Source organism: Xenopus laevis, chromosome 2S, assembly GCF_017654675.1.
Source record: "Xenopus laevis strain J_2021 chromosome 2S, Xenopus_laevis_v10.1, whole genome shotgun sequence".
Lineage (NCBI taxonomy): Eukaryota > Metazoa > Chordata > Amphibia > Anura > Pipidae > Xenopus > Xenopus laevis.
In genome coordinates, this window is record NC_054374.1 from 15428817 (window position 1) to 15442093 (window position 13277).

At 35.4% G+C, this 13277-nt stretch overlaps 1 protein-coding gene across 2 annotated transcripts in view; it reads right to left on the bottom strand.

Moving 5' to 3' along the window:
• LOC108709213 (enteropeptidase) overlaps positions 1–13277 on the bottom strand; it is a 163199-nt gene that overhangs the window by 95545 nt on the left and 54377 nt on the right. For both annotated transcript variants that reach the window (XM_041583376.1, XM_018248858.2), the window contains exons 9-11: positions 11210–11319; positions 6377–6514; positions 2326–2475 (exon numbers count right to left, since the gene is read on the bottom strand). In XM_041583376.1, coding sequence (XP_041439310.1) covers positions 2326–2475; positions 6377–6514; positions 11210–11319 — 398 coding nt within the window. The remainder of the gene's footprint in view (positions 1–2325; positions 2476–6376; positions 6515–11209; positions 11320–13277) is intronic.

Sequence of the window (13277 nt, forward strand, 5' to 3'; positions counted from 1 at the left end):
TATAAATACAAAGTAAAGGTTTTAAAATAAATTAAATTATACCATATTTATGATAAGAAATGGTGTAGAATTTATTTCCAGATTATTATGCTCTGTTTATTTTCTTGAACCCCTACTTTTAAATGGATTTAGATTTTTAGGATTTTAGATTTTAAAAGTGGCCCATTATAAATAATTCTGTAAACAGCCAATTAAAATAATGTTATGTAGAAAAATTCCTAAAATCTAAATTTTCTTGACAGGAAGGTATTATTCAATTGACATGTTTATCAAAGCAAAATACTGTAGGTGGTTTTTTTTTTTATTATTCAAATGTGTGCTTTTGGGTTCAGCCTGTTTGAATTGTTAATTCCTGATGAAAATCATTGATCTTTGCTGTGATTTACAGAAATTTTGATCAAAAACACAATTTTAAAAATGAATAAATCAGTTGGTTGAATAGAAAATGGTTATCTATGGAATGCAACGTCACTGCTCATAAGGAGATTAAAAATAATTTGGCCTCTCATTGTCTATATAATGAAAGGGAATTAGAGGCCCATTTACTTAGCTCGAGTGAAGGAATAGAGGAAAAAAACGTTGAATTTCAAATGTTTTTTTTGGCTACTTCGACCATCGAATTGGCTACTTCGACCTTCGAATCGAACGATTCGAACTAAAAATCGTTCGACTATTCGACCATTCGAAAGTCGAAGTACTGTCTCTTTAAAAAAAACTTTGACCCCCTACTTCGCCACCTAAAACCTACCGAACCTCAATGTTAGCCTATGGGGAAGGTCCCCATAGGCTTTTTAAGCTTTTTCTGATGAAAGGAATTTCGTTCGATCGATGGATTAAAATCCTTCGAATCGTTCGGTTCGAAGGATTTTTTCGTAAATCCTTCGACTTCGATATTGGAAGTCGAAGGATTTAACTTCGACAGTCAAATATCGAAGGTTAATTAACCCTCGATATTCGACCCTAAGTACATGTGCTCCTAAGTGTCCATACTCGGTACACTCAAATTATTTTCAATTTGGAAATCTATCGGAATTTTAAATATGCTTTTTCTAAATATGCACATTTGAGTTGCCCTCACGAGGGTGCTTAAAAACTCTTTATGTGAATAAAGAAACTTCAGACTTGTACTGATAATTTGTATTTGTACTGATTAAATGAAGACTCAAATCAGGGCTCTTTTGCACAGTATACCTGCCAAGTCTCTAGTAGTTAACCTTTCACCAACAGTATTATTTTGATCATTAAGCACCTCTGCACATTAAGGGGCCCATTTACTTAGTTCGAGTGAAGGAATAGAGGAAAAAAAGTTCAAATTTCGAATGGTCGAATATGGCTGCTTCGACCATAGAATGGGCTACTTCGACCTTCGACTACGACCTTCGACTTCGAATCGAACGATTCGAACTAAAAATCGTTCGACTATTCGACTATTCGATAGTCGAAGTACTGTCTCTTTAAAAAATTCTTCGACCCCCTAGTTCGCCACCTAAAACCTACCGAGGCCAATGTTAGCCTATGGGGAAGGTCCCCATAGGCTTTCCAAGGTTTTTTTGATCGAAGGAATTTCATTTGATTCGATTATTCCTTCGATCGTTTGATCGAACGAATTGCGCTAAATCCTTCGACTTCGATATTCGAAGTCGAAGGATTTTAATTCTGCAGTTGAATATCGAGGGTTAATTAACCCTCGATATTCGACCCTAGGTAAATTTGCCCCTAAGCATTGCCTGTGTGTCTTTGGACACAGGATGTATAACAATACAATGTGAGGTACAGAGAATTAATTTCCCCCTTGGCCTGCATGGGAGGGTCATTTGCAGTGTATTGGTTAATGTTGGGTAAATGGGCTAATGGGTTAATGTTCATGTTCCTTTACCCAAAAAAACTGTTGTTGCTAGAGTTATAATTTCAAAGGGCAAGGTAATCTCAGGGCATAACTTGACCCTTAAGCCATGTGTTCTTAAGAGCGAGAATGTTGGGGATACCCACTCAAATCCCACACTAACCCTACCAAAATACATTAATAGATTGTCCTGTAAATTATATCATTATAAACAATGCTTAGTAATGTTATAATGCTTATGAGGATATTCTCCCCTCCATACCTTATATAGAATATATATGGCCAACTTGATGACTTAGAGTATAATATCCTTTAACTCTACATTATGGGCATATTATTCTTTATATTATAATATTATAATATATTATAATAGGCAAGGCTGTCATCTGCTCTCCCCACTATTTTAATATATACCTATACTGTTAACTGTGTTCCATTTAATTATAAATATTCAGCTATATTAGCATATATCGAACGCTTACCAGAAGAATTTCCAAATGTATGGTCTACATTAGGTCCAGATGTAGAGGGATACGTCGGGCCACTTATCCGTTCCCAACTTTCATAATCCTGTATTTCTTGAAACCAGTAACAATACCCATCTTCAAAATTACAGTTGATTTTTTCTTCATCTTGAAATAAAAACAGATACAAATGATTGTTTTGATTTCTAAAGCACTAAAGTACTGCATGACGCAGTATAAAAGGGCATAAATATAGAGTTTCAAAAATGAATGAATTTGCACAATATATTGGAGGACTTTCATAGCAAGAGAAGACAATCCAGACAAGGTTATAATTAAATCCATTTAATCCATTATCAGAGAATATTTACAAGGTTTGGATTCAGTCAAATTCTTGATATTTTGTAAAATGGCTTGCTTTAATATCAAATTCCGCACTACTAAAAGAAACACATAAGCTGAAATTTATGTCTAATGTTTTAAATGTACTGAACGAGTTACTAATATTGGCTGTTCGACAATTTAAGTAGAATAAGGGTTTATATTTCAGTTTTGTTTTAGTTTAGATTATTATCCATCAGCCTTAAATTCCAAGTTCTTAAAACTATGAAATGATAAATAAAGATGTATCTATTAATAAGAAGGTGATGCAGTATCTAATAAAATGAAGTGAGGAAGCGGTTACTATTGGGAGCAAATGTTGCTTGCAGCTGAATGGTGTTTATTCTAACCTTTTATGGAAGTACATATATTTCAACTCTAATGGTATGCCTAAGAATAAATCTGTAGGTCTGTATTTGTTTTAAAAGCACTTTAGGAGCCATAAAGTGTATAGCAGATGACATACCAATGCAAACTTTAGTGCCCCACTATATAAAAAAAAGGTTGAAACTTGAAATTCTATTAACTCTACCATATATTTTTAGTACATGAAATGATACAATGAAATAATTTTATCTCTGAAAGTATGAGAAGAACCCTTTAAATAAAACATAAATGAACAATTATTAAAGACAGTAATTCCAATGTACTTAGCTTTTTTTATTTATCCAAATAGTAAATCTTTAAGCAGAAATATTCCCATGTAAATCCTTAAAATTATGTTTTATACATGGATTTCAGTGGGCTACCCTCAGGTTAAGGTTAAGGAATTATAGCATTTAATAAGAGCTGGGGGTGGCTACAAATCAGTTATCCAGTGAGCGAGCAATGAATTACTACTACATCTGCAGAGCACAGAACAGGGTTAATCCTAATATTATGCTGAAACATATCTAAGAAATATTATATTAGCAAATCCTTGAATTTTTGGTTTGAAGAGTTTGGGAAAAAAATATATTTGGACAGTCATGCATTTCTTTTATTATTGACATCTCGAAATCTCAGCTTGTCATTTTAGATTTAGAAAATAAATGGTGGCCATTCTCCCTGAATGTAAAAAAAAAATACATTTTTATTTGCTGACAAATGCTTCAGTGTGCTTGAGAGAATATGGCAAAATAAAACATAATGGATATTTGAAAGGTGCTTTCCTTTCATGTGCAAAGTTATTCAACAAAGTAGTAAAATACATTCATTGTTTGGAAATGGCTAGTCAAAGGAAGTCATGCTTAAAAATACGTTTTGCAGATAAGGCATTAGGTTCATGGCATGTTATTGCCCTTTGTTTGCTAAATGGGATGCAGTAATTGAAAGAAACTACCTTTTTAATTATTTCATTTCATTTTTGCACAAGCTTGCATAATGCTGGGTTTTCTTAAGTTACATTAGAGCAACCGTGGGCAGTATGTCTGAATGCACATTATAGTGAGATTTGGAATGAAAACTAAATGCACTTGTTATGCTTTGAATATATGGCTATATGACTGATACTCTAACGTTCTCCTATATATATCATGTAAGGTACAGGCATGGGATCCGTTATCCGGAAACCTGCTGTCCAGAAAGCTCCAAATTATGGAAAGGTTGTCTCCCTAAAACTCCATTTTATCCAAATAATCCAAATTATTTTCAATTTCCAATTTCCTTTTTCTCTGTAATAATAAAACAGTACGTTGTACTTGATACAAACTAAGATATAATTAATCCTTATTGGGAGCAGAACCAGTCTATTGGGTTTATTTAATGTTTACATGATTTTCTAGTAGACTTAAGGCATGAAGATCCAAATTACATAAAGCTCCATTATCCGGAAAACCAGAGGTCCCGAGCATTTTGGATAACAGGTCCCATACCTGTATTGTCAACTGCTTTGCTGTTTTCTGCTGGGCTTGAACCTAAAAACTGGTACTTTGCAGCTTTCTACCTCTATCCTATAAAGGCATTGTTTTCTATTCTATTATAACCTACCCATTCCAAACTGTGTCCCAGGTTCTGAATGTTGCTCCCTGCTGCTCTTTATTAATTACAGGTACAGGTCATTCCCAGTTACAAATACAGTATATTCTCATCTTGCATTACACCTGCCAGTTTGTTTGGCTTTGTCTGACCCTTCATGATCTCTGCCTGCCCTGGCCCACTGTGTGGACCTGTTATGTCTACAGCTACCTACTGCCTTTATATCTTACCTGCACTTCGAAGTGTTCCTGTTTGCCAGTATCTGTACTTTCTGTTTCCCAGAAAGCTTTGAAACACTATGACCTCCAAAACAAATTATTATTTATAAATAAATAAAACTTGAAGCATAATTTGTGTTATTTACACACAAGGGGCATGGTGCAACATGAAAAAGGGGTGCAACAAAGTGGGACCAAGACATGATCACACTTGGCAGGGCTGGGACATGGACAGTACTTGATATTCCCTGGTAGATTCCTAGCCTGTATAGCATTTAAAATTCTGTGGCCATGAGGCAATATGGAATCCATTAATTAAAGACTGCTCTGGGCTCCATTCTACCTGTTAGCATAATCTGGTGCTAGGTAAGGAGAACAGAACATATTGATTTATGCAATTGCAACACCACAGTACAATGTACATTGCAATTAACATTGGAGATCCCATCAGTGTGAGACTCTTGTGGGTCTCTTTTGTTTATTGATGCAACATACAGCAGGAACTTTAAAAGAGAAGGAAAGTCTTTTTAACTTTGGGTAACAAAAGTTAGGCATCCCATAGTGGTTGTATTTAATTACCAGACACCCCAGATCAGTGCTCCTATCAGCAGAAAACTGAACTGGCCAGCGAGCATCATGGAGCAATCTTCTTTTTCGCCTCTTCGTTCTTCAGACTTCCCGAGACCCATGCGTAGTAGAATTAAATAGCCGGCTTTTTCATTAAAGTTTGACTTTTAACTCTACTGCACATGCTCAGGCCACAAGAAGAAGCAGGAAGGGGATTGCTCCATGGGGCTCGCTGGAGGAAGTTTAATTTAGTTTTCTGCTGCTAGGAACGGCCGGGGGAATCAGGTAATTAAATACAAAAAATCTCCAAAATGTAGGTATCCCCAAGCAAAAAATTACTTTCCTTTAAACTTCTTACCATGTCCTGGAAGACAGTAATTAAGGGGTTTCAGTGGGCGCACTTACCATTCATAAGCAAAAAGATTCATTGGTACATTTATTATGAATTGCGCCAACACATGAACAATTTTGGTGTTCATTCATAAAATTCACACAGTGCATATTTATTCACAAATAGTGATGGGCGAATGTGAGTGAAAAATTAGCGAAACGCATTGAAGTCAATTTTATCTTTCCACATTTCAATTCACCACTCGTATCCAGCTTTATATATAACCATCCACAGGGCAAAGTTTATAAATAAGCCTCTTTGTGTCTATTTATAGCCCTTTGAACATGGAATTTTTCTGAGACAGTGACAATATTCATTTTGAAATACTCTGAATCCATCCCTGATATTATTGTCAGCCCCAAAATCGTATCATTTTATTTTTTCCAACCATATCAAATGTTCCTTTTAAACAACACATGCTAAATAATTCTTGCTCATCTATAAAACAAAAGATTTTATAACATATCAATCAATATCAATATATATGAATTGCATTATGGCACAGCAATAATAAAAAAGAGCTCTGTCTGTTCATTGGATTTTATAGAACACTTACTTGTTACATTGCTACTCAGAAATGTAGTATATACTGCTTTAAATCCATTGTAATTATTACTGTAATCCGTTATAAACTCAGCTGTTGCTTGATTGGAAAATATTTGCACAGTCCCAGGATTTGTTCCCCACAGTGATGCTAGAAATAAACACACAGAATAAGTGGTAATTAAGGAATTTTATGAATTACAATAAATATTATAAATGCCACTTCAATTGCAAAAAAGACTTTTACAAAAAAAAATGAAAATCAACTTTGCCTAAAACTGTTTATTATAGTTTTTTCCCCCATATAAAAAGTCAATTAGAGGTCTTCAAACGGATCTCTCAATTGAGTCATATAAAAGGTGCCCTTTAACTTGCCACAGTTCACTAATTACTGCTCTGGCAATGTAATTTCCTGGGTTCAGTAAATAATAAAGTCTACTGTTAATCATGAACTGAATACAGTTTAATTGTCACTGGCGACCCAACAGATTTGTGCAGCTCTGTTATTATTGTGAATGTTAACAATCAGCGCAATCATCTTTCAGATCATAATTCAGCCAAGCTCAGTTGGCACCAGCATTATTATGCAGAAATTTGAATAGCTATAACTCATTTGAATATGAATAAAACATATTAGATGTACATGTGTCCAGGCCAGGATTTTGGGCTTCAGAGCCCCTAGGCCACTGGGTAGTGGTAGGCATATTTATTTCACCACCGAGCGAACATTCAGACATCATCAAAAATTCTGACACTGGCGACAATTAACACGGCCATTGACTTTAATGTGTGTTTCACAATTTTTTTGCCATTTTGTGAATTTCTCTGGAAATTCGCAAATTTTTCGGTGAAGCAAAATGGGACACTACTGCTTGGCCCTAGTGCCCTGTGCCCTTGCGAGCACACCACCCTCCTTGCGCATGCACTGCTCTGGGTTTCATTTAATTAGATTTCATCAAATCTGAAAAAAATGGGACACTACTGCTTGGTCCTAGTGCCCTGTGCCCTTGTGAGTGCACCACCCTCCTTGCGCATATGCACTGCTCTGGGTTTCATTTAATTAGATTTAGTCAAATCTGAAAAAATGGGACACTACTGTTTGGTCCTAGTGCCCTGTGCCCTTGTGAGTGCACCACCCTCCTTGCGCATGCACTGCTCTGGGTTTCATTTAATTAGATTTAGTCAAATCTGAAAAAATGGGACACTACTGCTTGGTCCTAGTGCCCTGTGCCCTTGCGAGCGCACCACCCTCCCTGCGCATGCACTGCTCTGGGTTTCATTCAATAAGATTTCGTCAAATCTGAAAAAATGGGACACTACTGCTTGGTCCTAGTGCCCTGTGCCCTTGCGAGCGCACCACCCTCCCCGCGCATGCACTGCTCAGGGTTTCATTCAATAAGATTTCGTCAAATCTGAAAAAGTTGCAGTTTTCATCGACCAAACTGAAAAAATTGTACAATTCAGATTTTTTCATGATTTCATCAAATCTTTCCCACACAAGAAATTATCATGAAGATAAATAGGGGCGGAAAAGTCCGTGTGGATTTGGTTGGAGTGGTTTTCGGAAAACAGTGAGAAAATGTGAAAGTAACTAAAGTGTAGAAATAAGTATGACAGAAATGCTGCACATTATGTTTAAGGGTTCTTTAACAGCTCAAAGTAACCACAGCCCTTTACCTGTGAAGATCTGTCCCAAATGCAAATTAGGGGCCGATTCACAAAGGGTCGAATATCGAGGGTTAATTAACCCTCGATATTCGACTGGGAATTAAAATCCTTCGACTTCGAATATCGAAGTCGAAGGATTTTAGCGCAAATAGTTCGATCAAACGATCGAAGGATTATTCCTTCGATCGAACGATAAAATCCTTTGAATCGAACGATTCGAAGGATTTAAATCCAACGATCGAAGGAATATCCTTCGATCAAAAAAACTTAGGAAAGCCTATGGGGACCTTCCTCATAGGCTAACATTGAGTTCGGTAGCTTTTAGATGGTGAACTAGGGGGTCAAACTTTTTTCTTAAATAGACAGTACTTCGACTATCGAATGGTCTAATAGTCGAACGATTTTTAGTTCGAATAGTTCGATTCAAAGTCGTAGTCGTAGTCGAAGGTCGTAGTAGCCCATTCGATGGTCGAAGTAGCCCAAAAAACACATCGAAATTCGAAGTTTTTTTACTTCAAATCCTTCACTCTAAGTTAGTGAATCGGCCCCTTAGTGTCAGGAGGGAGAACCGGATTTGTTAAAACTGCTGAAATTTAGGGGGATATTTATTATGCTGTTTAAAAAGTGGCAGGATAATTCACCACACATCGCCAGGCTTTGCCATAATAAAAATGGCCTAAAAATGGCATAACATTTTTACACTTTTTTTCTTAGCGTGACTTCAGCTGGAAGCAATGTAAAATAATAACAGCAAATTGGACGTTTGCATGGTGTAAATGACACACACCATACCCAGCACCCCCACACCATTGCACGCTAGGCATGTGCATCTTCTGCCTACCCCTTGTTCTGGCCCTGGTCTTCGTCTCTGTTTATTTACTGCACATGCTCTGGGCTGCTGTCAGTTACCTACACATTAAACTATTTATATAGACAGATTTATTAAGGGTCGAAGCGAAAATTTGAATTTTCAAATTTGAATTTCAAGCTCATTTTAGTGTAATTCGAAATAGAGAATAGTGCAAGTTCGATTCAAGTTTTAAAAAAATCCGAAAAATCGAATTTCGAAATGTATCATGTACTGTCTCTTTAACCCTCGATATTTGACCTTAGGTAAATGTGCCCCTTAGTCTTGCAAAGATGTTTAACAAAGTTACAAGCTGGTGACCCCCCTGTGGCCAACTTTGAAAGCATAAATTATTTGTTTCATTAGGCTTGTGGTGCAGTAAGTTCATGTCTATATTTAGTATACAAAATATAGCATTTCTAGCCTTATTCTATTTTAGACTTTACATGCCCTTTTAATGATTCTTTTTAGTGCTATTCAATATGGTATAACTGGCTAAATTTCAAACAGTGGAGCCACAGTATTTTTTTATTTCTACAAAATTGCTCATCATATCATTCTGATCTGCTCAACTCTCTTTATAGCTAAAGCAGATCTCTATGCTTTTTTCGGTCATCTGTAAGGACCTTTCCATTTTAAACTTGATGACTTTTTCAAATTGCTGCAGAATACATCTCCTCTATGACGGTAAACCTTGTAAGAGGACACAGTGTGTGCTTATAAGTCAACATTCCCCTTGCACTTAAAGACCCTTCAGATGAGTATTTTTCCATTTTTGCATGTATCTCAGAGGTCTATTTAGAAAAATATTTTGGAGCTTGGAATACATTTTAAATTTAGAACATTTCATGGGTAGAAAATGTAAGGGTCTAATGCTAAAGTGAATACATGGCTGTTTTTCTCACTTTAACAACATCCTCCTACTTACTAGAGTTAATATTATTCTACCAAGAAGGTTGTCTTTGGGTAGTAACACTTCTGTATTATCTTAATGATGCAGCAATCCTATAAACATTATCTCTTTTTTATACATATATAAAATGTTATGTATTTTATTTACGTGACTTGTGCTATCACTGTTAAGACAGATGCAATAAAGGCTTGTTCGAGGATCTTCAGCTGTGTTCAGTCAGAGTAGTGTCTTGCTGATTGAAATCTCCCAAATTTAAAGAGATTTAGGGGCCGATTCACTAACTTGGAGTGAAGGATTCGAAGTAAAAAAACTTTGAATTTTTGCGCCTCAGTAGAATGATTCGAATAGATCGAGCGCAAAAATGCTGCGACTATTCGCCCATTCGATAGTCGAAGTACTGTCTCTTTTAAAAATACTTTGACAGCCTACTTCGCCACCTAAAACCTACCGAATTGCTTTAAAAGCCTATGGGAAAGTCCCATAGGCTTGTTTTCCACGTTTTTGATCGAATAAAAAGGCATTCGATCGAATGAAAATCCTTCGAGCGAATATTCGATCGAGTGCCTATTCGCCTGGCGAATATTCGCCAATTCGACTATTCGCCAGCGCGTAAATTCGCCCGAATTGCCTATTCGATTCTATTCCCCAGTCAAATTTCGAGGGATTTAACCCCTCGAAATTCGACCCTTGATGAATTTGCCCCTAAATGTAATTTGACAATGGCTGTGATGAATAGTATTATAGACAGTAATGGATTAAAACCTCAGGGATCAGATAATATCTACTTTCACCAAAAACATGGGGAGGCACATTTATCAAGGGTCGAATTTCCAATTCATGTGAGTTTTTTTAAAACTCCCATAAACTCCCATGACCTCGAAATTGGACCAATCAAAATTTATTATAAAGTCAAACTTTTTCAAATCAGGTGAATAGGATCAACCCGAAAACTCGAATCTAATTCAAATCAAATTAGATTCTAATTAAAAAGAACAAAACTCGAATGTCTGGAAGGCTGAAAACAACTCCAAATAGATCCCTGGATGTCTCCCATTGACTTAAACAGCAATTCGGCAGGTTTTAGGTGGTGAACGGTCGAATTCGAGTTGTGACATGCAACAATTTTTTTTGACGCAGCGGATTTTTTGTGAATTTATTCGCTGCCATCGAAATGTGGAAATCCATGCCTGGCGAATTTATTTGCCCATCACTAAAAATAATCATTAGTCTATGCATTATTTTTCTTTTTACATTCAAAGCTTTAGTATAGGAAAAAGGTATCTCCTAGACTAGGGATTTTGACTCACATAAACAAAATGTGCAACAGCATGAAGGTATTTTAGCAAAGACGATCTTACTCAACATATCCTTAAAATGTAGATTGATCTATTAATGACTGTTATCACAGAAAAACGTACCTCTTAAAATCTTAGTTGGTCCAATTCCTTCATAAATATCTAATACATCAGAAGATTCTTCAGTATCAAATGATGGGAAGTCAAATTTAATGCTGTATCCATCTTTAACACTGAAAATAGAATTTTGCAGCATTAGTTGTCACATAAAACAGTGTGGCTGTAATCATTGGAAATCAATTGGTAGCTTCTTGGCCATAACATAAGTATGATATGGAAATGATTTACCCTGATTTAACCTGACTTATTTTATTTTCATGCAATAAGATTCTATTATCATATGATATGTTTAGATACAGTACATTACATCCATCAAATTACTTTTTTCCACTGACAATACAAAATCTCTGTTTTGTTACATTCCATTCTTTTCCCTGCAGGTTTCTAAGAGATATATTTTAAGAATATCTGGATTCCCTTTCTTTTCTGTCTGGTAGAGCACTGACTTTGTCCCATATTTAGTAAGCAATGACATTTTTAATAAAACATCTGCTGGAGCTGTGACACATTTCCTGGACTGTTCAAGTGATCAGGTTGTAAATCTTCAGGCAATAAAAGGTGTCATATGGGATTTCCTTACTGTGTGAATATGAGATTCAGTGCACTGTGGTAAGAATTTAAAAGATATTCAAACTTTACATTAGTCAGTAGCTGTTATTTTAGTCAGAGTAACAATAATAATCTTATTACTAATAATAATAATAATAATAATATCTCATGGAGGTTTATTTATTAAAGGTCAGATATTTTTTTTTAGAGTTTTTTTAAACAACTGCTAGGGGCCCATTTACTAAGGGTCAAAGTGAATTCAAAGTGAATTTTCGAATTTAAAAACTTTGAATTTCGAAGTTATTTTTTTGTACTTCGACCACCGAATAGGCCAAAATTAGTTTCGAATTGAAAAAACTGTCTCTTTAAAAAACTTCGACTTCGACTCTTCGCCACCTTAAACCTGCCGAATTGCTATGTTAGCCTATGGGGACCTCCTAGAACCTATAGTCAGTATTTGGCTAAGTTTTTAAAAGTCAAAGTATTTTTTTAAAAAATCGTTCAAATCGTTTGATTCCAATGATTTAATCGTTCGATCAAAGATTTTTACTTCAATCAAAAACAGCCGTTTTCGATATAAATGTGTCAGATATAATTAAATGTGTCAGATATAAATATATCGAAGTATCAAATTCGATGGTCGAATTTCAAAGTTTTACAACTTCAAAATTCGACCCTTAGTAAATGTGCCCCTTAATCTCACAAATAGTGAGCAAAACACATTGAAGTTAATGGGCATCAAAATAATTTTTATCTCGCGTCAATTTTGACACGAGTGACAATTTTTATACCCGCTTCTATTTGGTCCAAATGCATTAACGTCAATGGGCTTATGAGTAATTTTGATGTGGGCCAATTTTTATGCTTACTACAATTTTGATGGCGAAAAATCCGCTGTGGCAAAATAAATTAGTGTCTGCTGAATTTATTCACCCATCACTACTCAGAAACTCTAAAACCACGAATGTCATCTATTTTATTAAAAACTATAAGATATTTATTAAAGTAAAACGAGTATGAACAAAAAAACATGCTGAAAGATGTGTTAAAAATATGAATAATTGGAAAACCATTCAAAATGTTGTTGTTTTTTTGGACTATCCTAACGGGAAAAAAAAGGCAGAAACAATTTGATTTTATCGTTAGTAAATGGGCCCCATATAGTAACATAGAAACATAAAAAATGTGGATGCCCATTTATTAAAGGATTTTAGAATTTTTAGAGGTTTTTGAAACCAAAAAAACAAGATTGTTAATGAATTTATTTAAATATCCGATTTTTTTTCTTCGGTTTCGCAAATGTATTCGCTGGTGGCGAATCGCGGGAATTCGCCCATCACTAATCACTAATGGAATGAAAACAGTTTCATTCCATGCATACTCAGGGCAATGGAATGAGTTCATTTTTTGGTGAAAGAAAACAGACACTGATAAAGTTACGTATGGAGGAGCTGAAGAAATCACAAGTGCGCAGTCTATTGCTGCACACGTGAAACATTTCACTTGTACAATAATAAAAATA